This window comes from Cervus elaphus, chromosome 12 (genome assembly GCF_910594005.1).
Source record: "Cervus elaphus chromosome 12, mCerEla1.1, whole genome shotgun sequence".
NCBI lineage: Eukaryota > Metazoa > Chordata > Mammalia > Artiodactyla > Cervidae > Cervus > Cervus elaphus.
Genome location: NC_057826.1, coordinates 34,423,143 through 34,447,451, shown reverse-complemented (window position 1 = coordinate 34,447,451; position 24,309 = coordinate 34,423,143). Strand labels below are relative to the sequence as shown.

At 35.0% G+C, this 24,309-nt stretch overlaps 1 protein-coding gene and 1 non-coding gene across 2 annotated transcripts in view; one reads left to right on the top strand and one right to left on the bottom strand.

Moving 5' to 3' along the window:
- Positions 1-24,309, bottom strand: part of WDHD1 (WD repeat and HMG-box DNA binding protein 1) — a 52,773-nt gene that overhangs the window by 10,687 nt on the left and 17,777 nt on the right. The window contains exons 8-18 of the mRNA XM_043919495.1: positions 23,456-23,548; positions 22,547-22,653; positions 22,188-22,329; positions 19,071-19,281; positions 13,704-13,888; positions 12,187-12,371; positions 9,106-9,347; positions 7,429-7,566; positions 5,685-5,841; positions 1,817-1,931; positions 790-921 (exon numbers count right to left, since the gene is read on the bottom strand). Of these exons, the coding sequence (XP_043775430.1) occupies positions 790-921; positions 1,817-1,931; positions 5,685-5,841; positions 7,429-7,566; positions 9,106-9,347; positions 12,187-12,371; positions 13,704-13,888; positions 19,071-19,281; positions 22,188-22,329; positions 22,547-22,653; positions 23,456-23,548 (1,707 nt within the window). The remainder of the gene's footprint in view (positions 1-789; positions 922-1,816; positions 1,932-5,684; positions 5,842-7,428; positions 7,567-9,105; positions 9,348-12,186; positions 12,372-13,703; positions 13,889-19,070; positions 19,282-22,187; positions 22,330-22,546; positions 22,654-23,455; positions 23,549-24,309) is intronic.
- Positions 3,050-3,156, top strand: LOC122705932. The gene has a single exon (XR_006344203.1). It is a non-coding gene; the product is annotated as a U6 spliceosomal RNA (small nuclear RNA).

The window sequence follows — 24,309 nt, the reverse complement described above, 5'->3', positions numbered from 1 at the left end:
TCCCTCAGAGCTCTTTTTTTCTCAACTTTAAAATGAAACAAAAAGTCTGGGCCGTTGACGCTCTGAGGAAATACTGAGGTCTCCTGTGTATTAGACACTATCAGTGCCCGGTAAATGGCAGAGAACGAGACATGGTCACGGCCCTCAAGGGGCTTACAGTCTAGTGCAAGAAGAGCAGAGAAGAAATTACATTATATTCCTCTTCATAAACCAACCTGGAACGAGAACACAAACTAAAGAACTTTATCTTTCAAAAAGTTATTTTAGCTTTAAAGATAAATGTACTTAAATATCCAGGATACAAAACGCGATCACTGGCTACAAACTTTTACCACACACAGTTGCCTAAGAGGATAACAAAAGACAGGCATTCTAAAAGCCTGATCAAAGTTCTTTAGACTGCTCATTCAGCCTTGGAGATCTAAAAGTCTACACTCAAACTTTATCTGTTGCATATGATTAAGAGCAGGAGCTGAGCCAGTTCTCAAACTTTATGAACAAGCATCCAAATTACCTACAGGGCCTGTTACAATACAGATCAGTGGGCAAAAATAAAAAGGGAGGCAGCAACAAAACAGTTTATTTCTTCCTGTGTTCTGAGATACAAGGTAATATCTTAAATATTCTAACTGCAACATCAACTGGGAAACTGGTATTTTTTAAGGGAGAAAAATACCAGTACCACCAGATACAGCTTAAGCATTCTAGGTTGTGGAACCTGCTAATTCACATATCATTAAGAAATTCAACCTAGAGAAAAAAATTTTCCCCACTGTTTATTTTACTCACCGCAAGCATTTTCATTAAAAGTTCCTGTTGTTCTTTTGTTGCTTGATTTTTAGTGCTCTCTTCATATTCATAACCATTTTTTGCTAAATAATCAAGGTGGTTGTGAAATATAACTGAACGCCAATACTGTTCCTGCAAAAGTGGAACAACTGCTTAGAGTCAACTATCAGCTGACTATCAGGCAAGAGTTAAATATTTACTGTATGATAGCAGTTTCTGAATAAAATATTTTCTGAAACATTCCTTTCTACAGTTTATTTTGCAATTCAAATTATTATGTAATACTATGGTTTGACTTTATCTTCTATACTTAAAAAAAAAAAAAACACGGGGTGGAATACAGTGACTCTTGAACAATGTAGCAGGCAAAAGCACCTACCCTCTGTGGAGTTGAAAATCTGCATGTAATTTATAGTCAGCCCTCCTTATATGCTGTTGCTCCATAATCGGAGGTTCAATATCCTCAGATTCAACCAACCTTGGATCATGTAGTACTGCAGTATTTACTATTGAAAAAACCCATGTACAAATGGACCCCCACAGTTCAAGCCCATGTTCTTCAAGGGTCAACTGCAAAGCATTTTAAAGATTCTTAGTTATCACAGTTAATGCTCAGAGAACTTGGTAAACTAGATTTGTATAAGATGATTTGTTTCTTGTTTAGAATAACTAATTGCAAGATATCAATGACACAGGGCTAGGACTAAAATGAGGCAAGCCTGGTGCCTAGGGTACAAAATTCAAGGAGGCACATCCTCTCAACAACTTGTCCAAGCCTGAGAGTGAGTGCCTTACCTAGTGAGGCCCTAATGGTCATAGCCATTTACCTCTTAGACAAAGTCCCTGGAAGCAGGGATGGCAACTGGGTACCCTGGGGTTCATAAGACCTCCTCCCTCCCAGCTACTGCTATTATTTAATTATAAAGTAAGAAATACAGAACAAAAGTCATCAGAATAAGTTTAAATGCCTGTGTTATAGGCAGGTAGCATCAAATTGAGTGTCAAGGTAAGATTTGTGCATACGTACCTCCATCTGTCCTTTCTCTGTGGCAGTCTGACAGTAAGGAAGCTTAAAGGACAAAACAGCTACAGCAGGGCGTGGAAGGGTGGGAGGAAATCGAGAACCTTTGCAAGGAATACACCTGTCAGAAAAGAAAGAGTCTCCCCATAAAAACTTTTCAAAAATATCATAAGAACTGCTACATTATAAATATTCCAAAAGTTAGTAACTTGGAATAACATTATTCCAAATTTCTCTTTTAAAAAACTACTTTAGGGAACTTCACTGGAAAAGACCCTGATGCTGGGAAAGATTGAAGGCAGGAGGAGAAGGGGACAACAGGATGAAACGGTCAGATGGCATCACTGACTCCAATGGACATGAGCTTGAGCAAGCTCCAGGAGATGGTGAAGGACAGGAAAGGCTGGTGTCCTGCAGGGGGTTGCAAAGAGTCAGACACAACTGAGGGACTGAACAACAACTGGTGGTCCAGTGGCTAAAACTCTGTGCTCCCAATGCATGGATTCAATCCCTGGTCAGGGAATTAGACCCCACATGCTGCCACTAATCCTGCATAATGCAAAGAAGTCTGAAGATCACATGTGCCATAATTAAGAGTTGACATCACGAAATAAATATTATAATAAACAAAAAAATACTTCAGGCCTGATTAACTAAAAAACTATCACTCTACATATTTCAATTGCTGCAAAAATCCCTCCCCACATCAGCTTTACTAAATGAACAATCACTAAGTGAAAGAAATCAGCTCCTTTCAGATTTTCCTTAGCAAAATGCCCACTTTCAAAATATAGAAACTGTGGCATAAATACTTGTCACAGGATCCATATTATAAAACAGATTACTCTAAGATAAAAAGGTGATAAAGCATATTCACTTTCATTCTTCAGTTTGAAAATACTTGGTACTATGGGTAGAAAGTGTCATATAAGAGAAAAAGATGATGAAATGTCCAGTACAGGTTAAGTGTCTATTATTAGAGATGAGTGACAGTGAAGCAGGAGATGCACAAGCATTACCAAACAGCCACAGTGTCTATCTATCTGCTCTGCTACGCCTTATGTGTTAACAGTTCAGCTGGCAAGGACTCTTCTGACTAGATATGTAAGGCACTCATATATGCCCATCAGGATGAGTTCTTACATAATTTATGAATTAAAAAATATTCATTCATCATAGTGATTTATATATGTAGAATATTCTTGTAATGTGTGCACTCCAAATTATAAGAAAAACATAGTGCTCGCTTCGGCAGCACATATACTAAAATTGGAACGATACAGAGAAGATTAGCATGGCCCCTGAGCAAGGATGACACGCAAATTCGTGAAGCGTTCCATATTTTTTCACCAGCCCAGGTTGGATGCATGAGACAAGTGCTCGGGCCTGCCTGGGAAGACCCAGAGGGAGCGGGTGGAGAGGGAGGTGGGAGGGGGAATCGGGATGGGGAATACATGTAAATCCATGGCTAATTCAAGTCAAAAAATTCAAGTCAAGTGGTTTTTGTATAACAAAAACCACTACAATATTGTAAAGTAATTAGCCTCCAACTAATAAAAATAAATGGAAAAACATAACTGCACACTCTAAGTACCATACACAAATTTTATAATGCTCATGAAGTTATTTAAAAAACTAGTACCTTGTTCTATACTTACAAAAAGCCATCCCATTTATTTAAAATACAGCCTTTTAATCAGGGCTTTAAGTCATGACTTTCTTGAAGGGAAATACTAAGTAAAAATTAGGGCTTTGGGTTTAAATTTTTTTCATAAATATCTTCTAATATTATCAAATATCCAGTAGAGTAGTTAAAAAATCAATAAGTAGCAATACCCAGGAATATTTTTCAAACTACATAGTCCCCCCCTCCCCGTAAGATTTAAATACTCCTTTTTCTTCTTTTTGTGACTACACAATTAAAACAAATGTTTTTAGAGTTCCAATATTTTTTATCATAAATCTCATTTTCTTTATTTTTCCTCCTCTTTCATAATTTCATATAAATCAGTGGTTTTCACCACACAGGTGAAATGTATCGGGTGGCAATGTGAATACTTAGGGTCTGAAAATCTCTTGTAGCAATTCTATTATGCACCCATACACAAAACCATTTTAGTCGTGCAAAATGGAAGACAGAATATTTGCATTGAGAAAGAACAAGTCCAACTACATAAATATATAATGTACATTAACAAAATTAGGAGGAACATGGGGAATAATCTTAATTGCCTTAACACTCTTTTCTCTACAAAGTGACAGACTCTCTTGTTTAAAAACACTTTACAACTTTAATACTTTATTGATTTAGTCATAGTAAGCAATTATCATAAAGAAAAACTGATTAGGATTTTACTAATAGTTTCTTTAAAACCACATTTACATTAAAGTAGAGCACCAATTCACATTTCTTATCCTTTTCTTAACTTTAAAGACTTGAAGTAAAAAGATCTTTTCTCTGTTAGATATCTCTTTCATGGAAGAAAAGGAAAAAACAAACTCAACTAACTGCTGCCTTGATGGGTTCTGCCTACAATGAATGAGTTTCCTAGAAACTGTGGCTAACTCAATAAGAATAAAATACAAAAAAATAAACCACAGCTTACCAAGGAACAAAATTATTTCAATTTCTTTTCAAATAAGTCAAAACTTTGTTCTCTTATATTAAACAGTTGAAAAACATCAACCTGGAGAAAACTGGGGGCGATGTCCAGACTAAGTTTCCAAAAGTCAGTGAGTTCGCTTGTCTTCTGTGTTGTAAGGGACTCTTCGCTTTGGAGGCGATTTAACTCATTTAGAACATAGACTCAGGAGAAGATAATGATTTTACCGGCCAACCCTTCAAGGGAGCTGGCATATTTATCTTCATGGGGCACAGAACATACAGTCAGTACTTTTTTTTTTTTTTACAGTCAGTACTTTTAACATATGTTTGTTAAATGAACACAACTTGCAGAAAAAAGTTTTATGTCCAAGTGCATTAAAAAGAGGTAAATACTCAACACAATACTGAATAGAGATAATATGTACTGAAAATTCAACACTTGCAGTCAAGGACTAAATTTCTACTAGCCCACACCCTGTAACAATGTTGTTGTTCCACCAGGCTCCTCTGTCCATGGGATTTCCCAGGCAAGAATACTGGAATAAGTTGCCATTTCCTTCTCTAGTGGATCTTCCCAACCCAGGGATCAAACCCAAGTCTCCTCTTTTTCAATCCCATTGACTGTGGCTCACCAGGCTCCTCTGTCCATGGGATTTCCCAGGCAAGAATACTGGAATAAGTTGCCATTTCCTTCTCTAGCGGATCTTCCCAACACAGGGATCAAACCCGAGTCTCCTGCATTACATGCAGATTCTTTATCACTGAGCCTCCTGGGAATCCCTTATAACAATAATTAAGTCAAAAACCTCAAAAGTAACTAAATTACATACTCAATTCTAAATCAAGGTTTAAAATAAAAGGCTGTAAGAAAACATGAAATGCCACATTTACCCAGAAATCCCCTCTCTGGGGGAAATGACGCTAGTCATGCTAATAAACTTAGTTTCTCTCTCTTTTTTTTTTTTGGCTAAGTGATATGGCTTGGCTTGCAGGATCTTAGCTCCCTGACCTAAGGTTGAACCTGTGTCCCCTGCACTGGGAGCTCAGAGTCTTAACCACTGACCACCAGGGAAGTCCCTTCGTTTCTATTTTGTTCAATAAGCTCTAAGTCAAGCAACTGGTTGAAAACTTCATAGTGAATATAAAGAAATTCTTAATTTAGTGACTAGGGAAAACAAATAAATGAACTAAGTTGACAGGATAGGCACAATACAAAGAATTTCAAAGTACTTTTAAAAAGAGTCAACTAAGCATTTTCTAATAGCCCACCTCAGTTGCTGGGGATTTTCATGGATACCAACCACCCAGTAGTGATCAGATTTTCCTTTACAGTGTTCTCTTGTGTTACATACAGGAGTCCATGTATTACCAAGTCCTCTGTTAAGCATTCGAACAATGCCTTCTGAATCCACATAACATGGGGTACCTATATATCAACAGAAAAACAAATCACCTGAAATCATATCTATGTATTTGTTAAATAAATCTTTTTCTCAAAAACACACACCAATCACTTAAACCTTCAATTCAAAACAAAAACAAACACCCCCTCCAAAAAAACCAAAAGGGAAAATAATCCAAGATTATTTCCCATAACATTTCATTAACCACAGAGTAAGACTTAACTGAACACAAAAGGAAAAAAAATCTGCAAGTGATATGACTAAAATTTAGAGGGGGAAAAAAAAAAACCCTGATGAATTCAGTGAAAACTACGCCACCTGCTGGAATACAGCAGTTTTTTTTAAAAGTCAATTTCAGGAAAGAAGTTACAACTTGAATCTGATGATTCCTTAGTCAAGAGAGACTTGGAAAAATGAGCAAAACCTGATGCAAGGTGATGATATACAGAAATGTGTCTTTAGTATTCTTCCTCCCCCTCTCTCCTGGTCTCCTCACTGTTCTGTTCCCAACAGCTCCCCACTGCTCTGTTCCTAAACTTACCTAGGGAACAAGTAAGCATCCCTGTTTCCCCACCTACTCTACTCTGCCCCCATTTCAGGCAATGCACGGTAAATTTCCCAATTATCCTTTCTTTTAATCTGAGACTTCACACCCCTCTTACTAGCAGTTTCCTCAGGATCTAGATCTGATAGGTAATGGAAGAAAAAAAAACAAACTGATAAGAATGGAAGTTATTAATGGTCACATTATTAAAGCATAAGTGACATTATTAAAGCATAAGTGACTAATATCTCAACAGAAAACACATTCAGAAATGGTTGGATTTTTAAAAACAAACTGGAGTTTCCAATGATGAATCACCAAGAATAGAAATATTTAAGCCAGAAGACAGGGTTAACAGGTGCCTTAAAATAAGGCATACCTTAGTGTCCTTTAAACATCTGTCATAACCCACTACTGAGTCTGCAACAGGACACTGTTCAGTAGAAATATGTGAGCCACAAATATAATTTTTAATTTCTTAGTGCCACATGAGAAAAGGTAGACAAAGTGAAGGTAATTTTAATAATATATGTTATTAAATCTAATAACCAATACTATAATTTTAACATGTAATCAACGTAAAAGAATTACTGAAATTTTTTACATCCTTTTTTCCATACTAAGTCTTCCAAATTTGGGAAGTATTTTATAGTTGTAGCACATCTCAACTCAGATTAGACACTTTTCAAGTGCTCAGCAGCCACATTTGGCTGGTGGTTACTGTAGTGAACAATGCAGCAATAGAGAATTCCTGATTTTCACATAGACTCTGCTAGAAAAGCCAAAACTTGAACAGGTACTTGTATCTCCTCTTTGCCAGCTAATAAACTTTCAGGAAAATTTATTTCCCTCTTAAGTTAAATTTTCTAATCAGAAGACATCTTGTACATAAAACAGTGGCTACCTTGCCTGGAAATCCTAGTTTTTAGTTCTGTTAACATATTAAAATAAAGAAATTTAAACATAAAATACAGACAAGTTCTCTTTAAACAAATTAATTAGGAATAAAATAATGAAACAATTTTCTTCTTGAAAAATATCTTTAATACAAATAAATTTATCTTGCCTTCAGCTGAAAATCCAACCCATACAAGGTAGGATTTCCTTGTAAGAGGAAGAGGATCACCATGCAAAATTTGTTTTTTCTTCTTCCCTAGCTCCAGCAGTTGAACTCCAAGGCACTGATCCCCATCAAATCCTGTACCTAGTGAGAAAATGTAAATATAAGTCAGGTATCAAAGGTTATTTAGCTATAATGCTAAATTATAGTTAAAATAATTAATCTAAATTATTTTCTGTGAATTTAGGTTATTTTGTGATAAATTCCTAGATTAATTAGCAGTACTTTTTATAGATAATCTATTTATCTGAGGCACCAATCAGGGATGAGACCAGTATGTTACATAAACTAGAACTTTATATAAAGTGGTAATGTATGTGGTAATACTCAAGAATTGAGATTTATAAGTGGTAATTCTCAAGAATATAACTGTAAATATTCAAAAGGTGGTAATTCTCAAGAATATAACTGTAATACTCAAAAAGTATTTACAGAGAGCTTTCTTTGTACCAGGTACTGAGGCTACAATGTAAACAAGACAAAGTCAGTGTTCTCATGAAATTCATATTCAGGTAGGAGAGGAAAAACTAATTTAAAAAAGAAAGAAAATACTAAGTGTCATCATTGAGGATTAAAATACTAGTGTGATACAGAGGGTCAGACCGAATGGCTACTTTAAATTGGACAAAGGTGGCCTTTGGAAAAAGTGAAATTTAAACTAAGATATGATTTGCAAGTTGGAGCTGGCCATCCAAATGGTAAGAGAAGGAGCACTATAGTAGATAGGGGACAGTTCATGAAAAGGGCCTAATGGAACAAATATGGTGATTCTGAAGAACACAAAGAAGTCAGTAGGGCCAGAATCACTGACAAGAGAAAACGTAGGAAGAAATGAGGCTGAAGAGGCAGGCAAAGGTCAGATCATGTAGGACTTTGCCACTTGTGACAAGTTTTATTCTAAAGCAACAGAAAATCATCAGAGGAATCTGTGCAGAGGAGGGAAGTGACTGGATTCATGTTTTTAAAAAATTACCAGTAAGAATTAAAGATGAGAAGCTAGTTAGAAGGTTACTGTAACACCTAAGAGACGATGTCTCACTTGGACTGAGGTTTTAGTTTAGGTTTTAGTTTAGTTTAGTTTAGGTCTTAGTTTAGGTTTAGGAGATGTGGAATGTCTTGTATGCACTGACATGATACGACTTTGCTGACACAAGTGATGCTAGGGGTGTGAGGGAAGAGAATAATCAGAGATAACTCTTACATTTCTGCCTTGAGTAGCTAGATTGGTAGTACGCCATTTATCAAGATCAAAAAACAAAGAAGCAAGTTCGGAGGGGAAAAAAAAAGCCCAGAAGCTTTACTGTGACCAAGTTACGTTTGAGGTATATATCAAAACTCTACAAAGAGATTTCAAGTCGACAATTGTATATGTAAGTCTAGAGATATAAGAAGGGAGTAGGGTTGATGATACTAACTTACAAGTCATGAACACATAGATGTACTAAAGCCATGGGTCTTAATGAGAGAACCCAGGGTAGTTTCTCAAACTGTATTTTTTGACTTGTGAGTCATAAAATCAATCCAGATCAGTAACCTATTAAAACCAGTCTTAGCACAATGATGGGTACTGAAGACAGATTATGAAGAATACAAAAGAATATAAAATACTAGAAAAAAATCTACCTCTGTGATAAATAATGACAAGCTGTTCTCCATGTCCAGCCATTGACACAATAGGCCCAGGGAGACTGAAGACCTCTTTTTGAACACCTCCAATGGTAAACAAGCGAAGAAGCAAGGAGCTAGTGGCAGCAGCAGCCCATCCCTGACCAAGACAGATGGCTTCAATATCTTCATTTGGAGGCATGTCTACTATCCACTCTTTGCTTGAATCCCAAGAACTAAGATGCAGGCAGTGAAGCTTGCTAAAAATTAAAACAAGACAAAAACAATCAAACTTTCACATTTGGTATTATATATATATAAAACTGATGATACTCAAACAAAATCAAGTAACAAAACAAAGTCAAATAGTTTATTTTTCTAGTATAACAAATATAACAAAATCAAATAGTTTATTTTTGATAAGCTAACAATAACAAAATAAAATAGTTTATTTTTCTATTATACACAAATAACGGCATCTTTATATGCCATATAATAAACACAAAAAAAAGGCCGTTTATAAATAAAATGGCTTTAAGAAAGTAATTATGAAATATCCTTAAAATGTACTATGCTAAAACTATTAACAGTCATGTTATTAAAGAATATTTAAAGATACAGGAAAATGCTCACAACATGTTGAATGGAAAAAAACCCAGGATAAAATCAGCAGAACATGATCCAAGGTTACACACACACACAAAAATCATGACTATATTTTTAAAAAGAAAAGAAGCATCAAAATGATTGGCAAGAATCCTCTCACTGCCAAAGACAAAAACAAAACCTTTAATATAGGAGAATAAAGAGAAAAAGAAAAAAAAAACTTAAATATTATCACACCAGCGAGATTACCAACCACTGCTAACAATTTGATTTGTGCTTCCAGTCTTTTTAGTTTTGCATCTATATATACATGTAAGTTGTTATGAAACTTAAACAGAATGTAGATGTCACAGTATTTAGAATCAGAGGCAATACTGATTTCCTGAATAGTAATTTTAAATTCAAATTTAAAATAAAGGGGGATGAGCATTATTCCCTGGCAGACCAGTGGTTAGGACCCCTTGCTTTCACTGCCAAAGGTGTGGGTTCAATCCCAGATCAAGGAACTAAGATGCCACACGCCACACACGCATAGCCAAAAAAATTAACCTAAGTAAATCAGAAAAAGACAAAATACCATATAATATCACTTATATGTGGAATCTAAAATATGACAGAAATGAGGTGAGGGGTCAGTCACTTAGCCGTGTCCGACTCTGTGACTCCATGGACTGCAGCCCAACAGGTTCCTCTGTCCATGGAATTCTCCAGGCAAGAATACCGGAGTGGGAAGCCCCGATAAAAATGAACATATCTACAAAACAGAAACAGACTCACAGACATAGAGAACAGACTTGTAGTTGCCAAGTGGGGAGGGGGTAAAGGATTGGGAGTTCAGAATTAGCAGATGCAAACTAATGTATATATAGGGTGGGTAACCAAGTTCCTACCGTATAGCAGAGGGCACTATATTCAATATCCAGTGATAAACTATAATGGAAAAGAATATGTATGTACAACTGAATCACTGCTATGCAGCAGAAATTAATGCAGCACTGTAATCAACTATGCTTCAATAAAATACTAAAAAATTAAAAACAAAAGGATAATATTGTCTAAGACTGTGAAATAATATATCTAGGAAAACAAGAAGAAGAACAATCATCAATCAGGAAATCATAACAATCCTAACAATCTGAAATCAAAATTGCACATGGGGCCAAGGGGGAAGGAAGAACTGCAGGGGGAGCAGGGAGGGGATGGATTTTGAGTCTGGGGTTAGCAGTTGCAAACTAGTATATATATAGGACTGGATGAACAATGAGGTCCAAATGAATAGCACAGGGAACTATATTCAATATTCTATGATAAACCATAATGGAAAGAATATAAAAAAGAATGCATATATAACTGAATCACTTTGCTATACAGCAGAAACACAATACTGTAAAACAACTATATTTCAATTAAAAAAAACTGCACATGGAAATAAATGTTTTAATTATGTAAGATATTCTGAGTTAGACACTGAGTCAACAGTGATTTATTTTAGTAAACTGATTTAATTCAAAAATAAAGTACTGAGTTGATTTTACATTGCATAAATTAGGAAAGCAATTAAAATATTAAAATGACCCAATCTAGTATTTCTCAGGCTTTAATGCATAGTCTTCCACCTGAGGATCTTGTTAAAATGCAGATTCTAACTCAGAAGGTATGGAGTTGGGTCTGTGATTCTGTGTTTTCAACATGCTTCCAGGTGACCATGCCCATAGTTGGTGGACCATACATTGAGCAGCAAGGAGCTAGTGTATCAGTCAGAAGGATTTTAATTTCAAATCACCTGGGAGTTACTAAAATCTATGATCAAATGTATAATAAGCACCATGATCAGCTGAAAAAATTAACAGGAGAGGGCAAGCTGGCTGAAATAACAAAGCTGAATAAAATGCTTTCTTCTTTTAAAAAAATACAGATTCTGCATCCATTGCTTTTCCAACTTAATTTTCTTGTCTCTATCTACCTACCTACCCTACCTACCTACCTACCTACTAACATATCTAAGAAGTCTGAAGTATATTAAGTCAAAAAGTCAAAATGACAAATAGTACTTACAAAATTTTTCAGTGTGTTCCCTCCTCCCTTTCTTAAAAGAGAAGTCGCAAATCTAATCTACAGTGACAAAACCCAGATCAGCAATTGTCCAAGGCTGGAATTAGATTAACTGTTAATTGTTAAAAGTAATTATATTTGAGAGAAGAATTCTTCAGGCAATTTTCATTTTCTAAAAATTCTGTACAACTTAAAACTTGCTTGTTTACAATTAATATGTATATTACTCTTATGAAAGAAGGTGACAATCAGGCAAAATCACACATATGTTCTGAGGTAGTATAGGTGTACTGTATTTGCACTAAACTCTTCTTTCTGAAATTCCATACTACAAAAGATTTATAATTTTGTTTTTTGTCTTACAACTTTATGTACTAAATTTCAATATTTGAATCTAACAGTTCAACAGTAATGAAGTTCTCCTAAAAATCTTGAATTTACCTTGCTAGTTCATCAGTGCTTTCACATGCCAACAAAACAGCTTCATGGGAAAGATCTGCTACTGTGTAATTCAAAGTGTTTGATAAGTGTGTTGCATGGTGTATAGAGGTATCATGGAATTCCACATCTATGGCATTGTCTTGCTCATCATTATAGCAGCGAATAATTCCAATAGAGTTCCACACCTACAAACATGTTAAGGTTAAATACAAATGAGAGAGAATAAAGTTCTTAGAATCAGCAGGCTAAAATACTACAAATTAACAAATAATGTAGTCTGTATGAGGGATTAAGTTATGGAAGCAGCCACTTTCAGGTAACAGTAGTTACTTGAGCATTAGAGCAACAATTACTAACTATTATTTTCCTCATGAGAAGGTACATACATACTTACTTATTAGAAAATGTAGTATTTTACTTAATATTTTTTAAAGTATATTACTTTCATAAGAAAATATTTTACAATTGGCCTTTGAATAGTTGAACCATTAAATTTCTCAAAAGAAACATTTCAAAAGTTTATTTATTTACAAATATGCTTATAAATGACCACATACTTTTTTGGTCCAACCAACTGGTTTGTAGTCATGGCATAAATATATACATTATAAGGCAGCATAAATTGATACCATTTGAAAACCTGTATTCCATTCATGTACACTACTGGCTTCCCCTAAGCCCTAGTGTTTCCTTTATTCTACCACAAATATAACTATTAATATAAAGTACTTGACAATACTAGAAAAATTAAGATCTATCACTTGATGATGATTACTGATGAGACAATAAAAAGTTTTTCTTTTTAAATAAAACATCACCTTCAATATTTATCTATAAATTTATGCCAGGACCATACCATTCAAAAAGGACAACTGTCAAAGTCCTCAGTGGAAAAACTCAAGCAGTCAACAAATAAACATATTAAACTTTTTTAGCTCTTAAACTTAAGACAAAAAGTTAATATAGTTGTTTATCCATAAATATATATTGAATGCCTACTGTGCTATACTTAGAAAAAAGTGCTATCAATAAACAAAACAGAAAAATCTCTATACTTGTGGAGCAAAAATTCTGGTGGCATGGGTAAAAGGGGCAGACAATTTTTTTACAGTACTTATCACCTGCTGATACTATATTTTACTTTCTAAAAAACACCTTCTAAGTAGTCTTTTAGAATCAGTACAATCTTCTATATAAAACTAACATGAGAAGTAAAAGTTGGAAGCATAGTCAAGAGATACTGCAAGATATACAGTCACATTTACTTATGTTCATTATATGTCATTTTGTGAAGCAGAATTTTAACTCAATTTTCAAAAATTAGGTTGAAATAAGAGTAAAACTGTTTGTTAACCATAAATAAACCAACCACAAAATTATAAGCAACCAAAGTACTCCAGGTCAATTAATGAAGGTTTTTAAAAAATATTTTTGACCAAACAAAATTAACCATAATGAGATAAAATGTTAAAGTGAGATAAAACTACTTTAAAGTTACATGTAGACCTGCGGCTTACCATGAATCTGTGAGTGAGATGCAAGGGTGTAGAACCTGACTGGAATGGCTTTTGCTGGGGAGTTGGCATAGGACCATCATAAAATGGCCTCTGGGATGTTACAACTGGTAGACTGTGCATGCCGCCTCCCTGATCATCTTCCTCTTCTTTGAAAAGACTAGAACCAATTTTTAGCATTGTAACATCTAGAAAACAAAGGATTATAATTAGAGAATCATAAATACCAGCTATCTTGGAAAAGTATTATGAAATCTACTAACCTTGTCCAACCATATTTAATAATACTAACATGCTATTTGCCTCTTTCACTGTGTTAATATCTGTGGTAACAGTTCAAACTTCAGAGGGTTAAACTGTTGGTACCTTAGCATGAAATAAGTTGGTGGCACCGATCTGTATTAGCAGTTAGTACACTGATCTGTATTACTGTTAACCAATTGCAGTAAAAATAGTAAAAATATTAATTTTATTAAATTTTGAGTTTTGCATAGACTTTTAAAAAATGTTCTCTGTGTTAAAATTGGAAATGTGTATACAGAATTGGGATGACTGTCTTAAAAAAAAAAAAAAAGCATTTGTTGAGCTGTAAGCTGAACCAATTTTTTCATGTAACAGCATTTTTACCTGAAAGAATGCCAGATAAACTAGTTATACCAACTCAGGAATGTGGTAAACGTCTTCTTAAAAATGAAGTGAGCTGGTCATTAAGAAAAATAACTGACAGAATTTGTTGTTAACGATAAACTTTGAGCTTTCAAGTGAAAATCAGAATAATGAAAAACCTGTATTTGCCACCATGAACTTGACTGCTCTGTAATATTTAAAAACTTCTGATGAGATTGGTGATGATACTAACAAATATTCTGGATAACGTGCCAGTAATAAGAAGGTCTGCAAAGCTCAATAAACCAGCATTTTCCAAACTACCAATGCATTGTGACAGGATCAAACATGGTTAAAAGATCCATTCAGAGCTCAAGTTAGACCAATAGATTTTAACATAATAAGAGAGCTGAAAAGTTCACCAGAAAGTTTTCCGATTCCACATTGCAAGTAATCTTTAAGAAACTATCAATTGCTGCGTTTTGGTAAAGCATCAAAGAGGAATCTCTGTAGCTATTTCAACAGACTATTAAAAATACTTCTCCCTTTTCAAATAATATATTGTGTGAGGCTAAATTTTCTTCACATACTTCAAACAAAACTAATGTATGGCAGTAGACTGAGTCTTGAGGCATGTGAGGGAATTCAGCTGTCTTCTATGATAAGATTTGCAAAAGGGTAAAGTAACACCACTTTTCTAACTAGTTGTTTTATTTTCATAAAAAGTATTATTTATGTTTACATATAATGAGTTTGTTGTTAAAGTGAATATTTTAAAAATTTCTCAGTTTTAATTTCTAACACAGCAAATAACAGTAAACGTAACTCGGCAAATGATTTTCTTTGGGATCCTCAAAAAGTTTAAGAATGTAATGAGTTCCTGAGACCAAACATCTGAGGAGTGCTATACTATAAATCCTACATGCTTTAAATGTAGCACAATTTACCATGAACATTGGCATTTTACTTGGTGATGTTCAAATGTGTTCATTTTAGCATATAAGTTGTAATACTCATTTATTTAAAGGTTCTTAATTATAATCTCAATATCTTAAACAGATACCAAACTATTCAGGTCACCTATTTCTTGAGTTAGCTTGGTAGTTTGTGCCTGTCAAAGAAGTGTCCATTTCTGGCTTCCCTGGTGGACCAGTGGTAAAGAATTTGCTTGCTGATGCAGGAGAAACAGGTTCAATCCCTGATCTGGCAAGATCCCACATGCTGCAGGGCAACTAAGCCTATGCACCACAACCATTGAGCCTGTGCTCTAGAGCCCAGGAACTGCAGCTACTGAGCCCACAGGCCTCAACTACCGAAGCCCGCATGCCCTATAGCCCATGCTCCGCAACAAGAGAAGCCACTACAATGAGAAGCCCTGACTGCAACTAGAGAATAGCCCCCACTCACCACAACTAAAGAAAAGCCCTCTCAGCAACAAGACTCAGCATAGCCAAAAACAGGTACAAAAAAAAAAGAATCTGTCCATTTCATCTAAGATGTTGAATTTATAAGTTGTTCATAATATTCAGTTACTAAACATTTGTTATTAATAGCAGTGCTATCTTAGAGAAATATAACGTGAGCTACAAATGTAATTTAAGATTTTCTAGCAGCCATATTTTAAATAGTAAAAAGATACAGGTAATTAATTTTGATAACATACTGTACTTAAAATATAATTTCAACAAGTACTCAATGTAAAAAATGGCCAGATATTTCACATTCTCTTTTTTGTACTGTCTTCAAAATCTTGTCACATTTAATAATCATAACATATCTCAATTTGAACTAGTCACATTTTCAGTGCTTGATAGCCACAAGGGGCTAATGGCCATCATATTGGGTAGTGAAGGTCTATGGGATACATGATGATGATACCCCTTCATTACTTCTATCACTCATTTGAGTCTTTCTTTCTTGATCAATCAGGATAGAGATTTATCAGTTTTATTGACCTTTTCAAAAAATTAGCTTTTGGTTTAATGCTAGCAAAGTAAAGCTCAAAATCCTTCAAGCTAGACTTGAACAGTACGTGAACTGAGAACCTGCAGATGTGCAAACTGGATTTAGAAAAGTCAAAGGAACCAGAGATCAAATTGCCAACATCAGCTGGATCATACAAAAAGCAAGAGAATTCCAAAAAATCTACGTCTGCTTCATTGAGTATGCTAAAGCCTTTGACTGTGAGGATCACAACTAACTGTGGAAAATTCTTAAGAGATGGGAATACCAGACCACCTTAACTCTCTCCTGAGAAACATACATGTGGGTCAAGAAGCAACAGTTAGAACCAGACACAGAACAATGGACTGGTTCCAAATTGGGAAAGGAGTATGTCAAGGCTGTATTTTGTTACTCTGCTTATTTAACTTATATGCAGAGTATATCATGCGAAACGCTGGACTGGAAGAAGCACAAGCTGGAATCAAGATGGCTGGGAGAAATATCAATAATATCAGATATACAGATGACATCACCCTTAAGGCAGCAAGTGAAGTGGAACTAAAGAGCCTCCTGAAGAGAATGAAAAAATTGGCTTAAAACTCAACATTCAAAAAACTTAAGATCATGGCATCTGGTCCCATTACTTCATGGCTACTAGAAGGGCAAAAAGTGGAGGAACAGTGGTAGATTTTATTTTCTTGGGCCCTAAAATCACTGCGGACAGTGACTACAGCCACAAAATGAAAAGAGGCTCGCTTCTTGGAAGAAAAGCTATAACAAACCTAGACAGCATATTAAAAAGCAGAGACATTACTTTGCTGACAAAGGTGCGTATAGTCAAAGCTATGGTTTTTCCAGTAGTCACGTAAAGATGTGTGAGGTGGACTATAAAGAAAGCTAAGTGCCGAAGAACTGATGCTTCCAAATTTTTGGTGCTAGAGAAGACTTCATGACAGTCCCTTGGAGAGCAAGGAAGTCAACACTGACTATTTATTGGAAGGACTATTGCTGAAGCTGAAGCTCCAATACCTTGGCCACCTGATGTGAACAGCCAACTCATTGGAAAAGATCATGATGCTGGGAAAGATTGAGGGCAGGAGAAGAGGGCAACAGAGGATGAGATGGTTAGATGGCATCATCGACTCAATGTTCGAGTTTGAGCAAACTCCAAGAGATAGTGAAGGGCAAGCAAGCCTGGCATGCTGCAGTCCATGAGGTCACAAAGAGTTGGGCACAACTTAGTGCCTGAACAACAACAAATATCTGTTGGTTGTCAACTTCATTGACTTCTACTCTTTAAAAAAAAATTTAACAGCTTTATTGAGATATAACTGACATACTGTATAATTGATCCATTTAAAGTGTGTAATTTCATGGTTTTTGGTATATTCACAGAAATGTGCAACCATCAGCAAATTTTAAAATGTTTTCATCACCTCAAAATGAAACCCTGTACCTCTCAGCTATCCTATTTCTCTATTCATCCTTATGCAACCACTTTCTGTCTCCACAGATTTCTCTGTTCTGAACACTTTACACGAATGGAATGATGTCATTTATAGCTTTGTGACTGGCTTCTTTCACTTAGTATAATGTTTTCAAGGTTTATCCATGTTGTAGCCTGCTCTTTATTATTTCCTTCCTTCTGCTTGCTTAGGATTTAATTTCCTCTTTTTCTAGATTGCTAAAGCAGAAGCTTTAGATCCTTTTTTTTTTAGGATGAAATCTTTTTCAACATATGGATTTAATAGTATAACAACAACAACAAAAAAATAGTATAACAACATTTTACCAACTCAATCATCAGTTCAGTTCAGTTGCTCAGTCGTATCCGACTCTGTGACCCCATGTACCGCAGCATGCCAGGACCCCTCCCTGTCCATCACCAACTCCCAGAATTTATTCAAACTCATGTCCATTGCGTCGGTGATGCCATCCAACCATCTCATCCTCTGTCGTCCCCTTCTCCTCCTGCCTTCAATCTTTTCCAGCATCAGGGTCTTTTCAAATAAGTCAGTTCTTTGCATCAAGTGGCCAAGGTATTGGAGTTTCAGCTTCAGCATCAGTCCTTCCAATGAATATTCAGGACTAATTTCCTTTAGGATGGACTGGTTGGATCTCCCTGCAGTCCAAGGGACTCTCAAGAGTCTTCACCAACACTATAGTTCAAAAGCATCAATTCTTTGGCACTCAGCTTTCTTTATAGTCCAACTCTTGCTTCCATACATGACTACTGGAAAAACCATAGCTTTGACTAGACAGACCTTTGCTGGCAAAGTAATATCTCTGCTTTTTAATATGCTGTCTAGGTTGTTCATAACCTTTCTTCCAAGGAGCAAGCATCTTTTAATTTCATGGCTGCAGTCACCATCTGCAGTGATTTTGGAGCCCTCCCAAAAAAAGTCTCTCACTGTTTCCATTGTTTCCCCATCTATTTGCCATGGAATGATGGGACCAGATGCCATGATCTTAGTTTTCTGAATGTTGAGCTTTAAGCCAACTTTTTCACTCTCTTCTTTCACTTTCATCAAGAAGCTCTTTAGTTCTTCTTCGCTTTCTGCCATAAGGGTTGTGTCATCTGCATATCTGAGGTTATTGATATTTTTCATGGCAATCTTGATTCCAGTTTGTGCTTCATCCAGTCCAGCATTTTTCATTATGCACTCTGCATATAAGTTAAATAAACAGGGTGACAATATACAGCCTTTGATGTACTCCTTACTTACCAACTCAATACTGACTCTGAATAAGAGTTTTAATAAAAAATGGAAAATATTGATCAACAGGATGGATTATCACATTCACAAAGTCAACTCATACCAACTGAGTTTTCATCATCTTCAAGGATGTGACTTCGCTGTCTAGGACGACCTGAAGCCAGCATAACGTCATCATCATCTTCCTCATCATTTACAATTCCTTTTGAAAAAGAGTGGGTTTTGACTGCATTGTCATTTAGACAGTCACCGACATTACTTGTATCATCTCCATCAAAAAGATCATTATAATCCTTTTCTACTCTGCTAGACACCTTGAACAAATTAATACAAATAAGAAAGTATTAGTGAACTATTTAGATAAACACAGTTACTCAAAAGGCAACCTTTTAACATGTACCTATAAACTCTACTGGGTAAGCAAATGCCTTGGTAAAAATAATTAGCAAATATATTTATGAGGACTGTTATTTACATTATGAAAAACCTAGTCCTTACTTTAAATGCCTTATAGTCTATAGATAAGGTGGAAGTATAAGACAGAACGTAAAGAAATACATGTGTACATCCAAATATAAAGCAAGATTTTATTCCTCACAATCATTACCCAGAAAAGAAGTCACCTATGAGTCCTTACAAAGTCTCTCACTATAAGATATTCTCTCATTTATTTTCTTTTTGAACAAGATACTGCTTAGGTAAGATGTTTAAATGACCTCAGTTAAAGCTTGTTCTGGGGATATTTTTGGAAATTTTTTGATGCTTATAGCAGTAAACAGAACCAACAGAAAAACAAAAGTGGCAATTAAATTCAACATTAATCATTGATTCCTAGGAATATGAATACATTGCAAGTACTGAATGTCACTGTAAAAAATTTTTGAAATCACTTTAAAAAGTGAGCAGTAAGCAGTTATGTTGTAAATATCACAATTGTTAATATAGAATGAATAAAAACCATACAATGTTAAGTCAAAGGAAAAACATAGCTGGGAATAAAAGTCTAGTAAGAACACCATTAATGGATTTAAAAGGGACTATATCACAAATCTGTTAGGTGGAAATGCATATAAATGTGTTCTGGAAAGTTGACATTTAAAAAATGAGAGAACAAGAAAAATATTTCTAAGTTCATATGACTGAATAATTAAATAACTAGTAACTATTTTATCCATAGTCCTAAATGTTTACATACTCTAGTTGGCAAAAAAATTTGCTTTTAACTTTGTTATCAAAAATGAGGATTTTAATCTTTTCCTTACAGAGAGGGCCAACTCAGCGCTAGAGGTGTTGTAACAGAAATATGTACTGTGAGGAATAAAAGCAAAAAGGAGAGAGACGACAACTCTAGATAGAAGGGCTAAGGTTTTATAAGCGGTGACAAACTAAATTTTTGTAATTTTTTTCAAATTGTTTAAAATTTTATTGGAGTACAGTTGATTTACAGTGTTAATTTCAGCTGATTCAGTTATACGTATGTGTATCCTTTTTCATATTCTTTTCCATTAAGGTTTATCACAGGTTTCCTGTGCTACACAATAGGACCTTGTTGAACTAAAAATTATTTCTCAATTTACTTTTTGTTTTTATCAATGTTATACATATAGTCAGTGTTGCAGGTTTAACATAAAAACAGATGGATTTGTTCACTATCTTGATTATAGTTATGGCTTCAACATTTACCTAGTAACATTTACATTTCAAGTATGTGCAGTTTACTTTGTATCAACTGTACTTCAGTAAAGCTATCTAAGAAAAAATAAGCTACAAGGATATGCTGTACAACACAGGGAACATAGCCAATATTTTATAAAAACCATAAATGGAATACATCCTTTAAAAATTGGGAATCACTATATTATATACCTGTAACTTATATAATACTGTACGTCAACTATACTTCAGAAAAAATTCTTCTGTTTTGGTCTTTTTCCCTACACAGATTCCCCCAAAGATCTTCCAATCTCTTGCTTGAAAAGCGTAAGACTGGCTGACAATGCTCTGGGAGCCAAGTATGAAAAGTGAGCTGGAAATTTGAATGTTCAAGTATATACACTTTCATTTATTCTTTTTCAGTACAGTATTTCCCCTTCACCCAACACCACTCAATTGCACCCAGTGTAACCTTACTTAGAGAACAAATCAGCTTTCTGCCAGAATGTACACAGGGGTGAGGGAGGACAATTACCTAGCTGTGCTCACTGCTGCTGAGACTGAAGGGATCTACTTGCTTATTAAATCAACCCTCCTGTTTTCAGCTCCACTTTTACATACCTAGGGCTACCAAATTCCAAATTTTGGGGACTAAGCCAAGCAAGCTAAATGGCACCTCAGCTGACCCCCATTGCAGTCTTAGGACTCAGCTTTTGGAGAAGTTCAATCTAGTTTCTACTTGTCCTTCTATTTTCCAACTTCCAGATTTTTTAGTTTTTTACTATCATCATTTCAACTATCTCCTTTATGAGATCGTGCACTTAAAAAAATTGTCAGGATTTCCCTGGTGGTCCAGTGGTTAAGAATTGGATTGGGTTTGACTGGGTGCAATTGGGCTGGGTTGGGTTCGATTCCTGTCTGGGAAGATCCCACGTGCCACGGGGCAACTAAGCCAGAAATCCCTAACGACTGAGCCTGTGCTCCTAGAGCCTGCGCTCTGCAGCAGAAGCCGCCACCACGAGAGTCCAGGCACCACAGCCGGAGGGCAGGCCCCACTCGCTGCAACTAGAGAAAGCAGAAATGACCCAGCATAGCCAAAGATCAATAAATCAATCTAAGAAAATAAAACTCAGTAGTTTTAGTAGGGCTTTCAGGTATCAGGTATTCGAGCATACATAAAACAAGCTCTGAGAGTTGAGGCTAATTCAGGACAGAAAAACTTTAGGTTAAACTAAATTACAGCTATTAACTCTAATTTTCATCTATAAAACATTTAACTAAAAATTCTTAGAACACAAGAATACTAAAGCAGTATTTCACAAAGGCATTTCTTGGAGAGCCATGGAATATTAATGGACATTGTATGGAGGGAAAAAAGTTCCTTAGGAAAATATATTTGTGAAACATTAGGATAAAACAAGTTTAAACAGTTCTGTGATAGAGCATTACTGAACTTCTAACAACATAAATTATAATTTTCAAAGAAAGTAACACTTTGCAGTGTTTCCCAAATTCATATGACCACAGAAAGACTGAAGAAAAACTGTTTGACCCTATTACTTATTACCTTACTGTTTGACATCTTTCCACTGGGGTCACAAACATTCTCCAGGAGCCCCAGATTTCCTTCTGCATCAGTATAAGCTATTTGGCCACAAGTAGGATGCCATGACAGGCCACAAATTGCATAACCTTTCTCATGTTTCACCCTAAAAATTAAAACATAAGCTCTTAAAACCTTGTCAAGAAAAACATAAGCTATCCATTTCTGCAGGTAAATTTTATTTAGCAAAGTTTTGATAAACGTATCTATTAGTGTGCATTTTAACAATCTAATGATCACAAATTTGAAATGTTTAATAATAAAACAAACAAAAATCTAATAAAAATAAGCAAAAAAGAGACAAAATATTTACTTAATCATACCTTTCGATGCAATTTTTGGTTTCCACATTCCAAATTATAATTAAACCATTAATACTCCCTGCAGCTAAATACTGTCCACAAGGAGACCAGGTTACTATATTCAGTGTCTAGTAAAGAAAAACAATTAATAAATAACCATTTTATATAATTTGAAACTAAAAAACTTTTATTACCAAATTCAAAATTTTACAATCCTTATTATATCCAATTTTTATTTAAATCTGATATACAAATGGCAAAACAAAGTTTACTTATTTTTTAATGTTCTTTTCCTGCAATATTTAACAAAGTAATAGCATCTACTAGTTTGTTTATCATCAGAAAATTACACTAGTACAATTTTAAAAACAGAGTCTAAGAAATCCTTTTATCCTGGAGAGACAACACAAGTTATCCTCTTAGCAGTCATCAAGATGAAGAACCAGGAAGTGAAATGAGTTATACTAAGCAGCCTAATTGCTGACCTACTGGGCCTCTATTTCCTAACTTCAAAATGGGTAGAATGAGAAAAAAAGGGGTGAGGGGGTGAGAGAGAGAGAGAGACATAGACTTAACAACCTTTCCTGTTCTAAAATTCCAGGGTCTAATAAACAAGTCTCAATGAAATTCACTTAACAATAAATGCTTACTACTAATAATGTGAGAGTTACCTATTCTAATACTATGCTAGGCGTTTGACTTCTTACAAATTAAAAGATTTTCTTATCAAAATTCACAAGGGAGAATGGTCAAATAGGACCTAACAAAGACTTATCTACTGTCCAATTATTGGCTAACTGAAGAAAGGCTGAGGGGCGGAAGATGGAATTATTCTCCATGTCCAACAATATTTAACTGTAATTGTATTAAAGCAAAGTATGCAATAAATATTCCCATTAGCCTCTTGAAAGTATCACTTACAAAACCTACCTGAGAGATGAAATTATCTGAAAGATCAAACTGGTTACTCCAAGTTTCTCTTCTGTATAACTTAACAGATTTGTCCACAGGAACCGCCAGTAACTATTAGGAAAGATAAATGATTTAAGTAAAAGTTTACATTAGGTTTAAACAGGAAAAAAAGCAGAAAATTCATCCAAATAAGAGCAAAGCTATATTTTAATTGGCAAGTAACCAAACTCAGAAGGTTACTTAAAATCCTAATAAGCAAAGAATGGGTGATTCAACTGCTTGTACTGAAAAACAAAGCATTTATAATACTCGTATTTTTAACACCATTTCTTAAGGCATATAAGCACTTTGGATCTAGAAATTCATCTTGGACTTTCCTGGTGGTCCAGTGGTTAAGACTGTGTGCTCCCACTGCAGGGGGCTCAAGTTTAACACTTGGTTGCAACATGTGGCCAAACAAAAAATTTTTTAAAAATTCATCTCACTTGCTGGAAGGAGAGAAGGGAGCCACAATACTTTTGTGTATCTTAGAAAAAGGAAACTTATCTTCCTACATATTCTTCCAAAGAAACAGATTAGTAGAAAATGACATATTCTTTTCACACTTACCAAAAAAATGATTTGTTTTTAAAATTTTAATGTTTCATAAGCAAAGAAAAATACATACCAGATTTCTCAACTATCACTTTAATGCTGAATGTACTCATAAAAGTTTACATGACACAAAACGGTATACACTGAAAAGTCTCTCTAATCCCTAATCCTATTTCTACTTCCCAAAAGCAAAGAACTTAAGCACAGGCTATACATGAATGCATTATGTACATATATGCAAATAGAAACAATAAACAGTAGCATTCTACTACTATCTA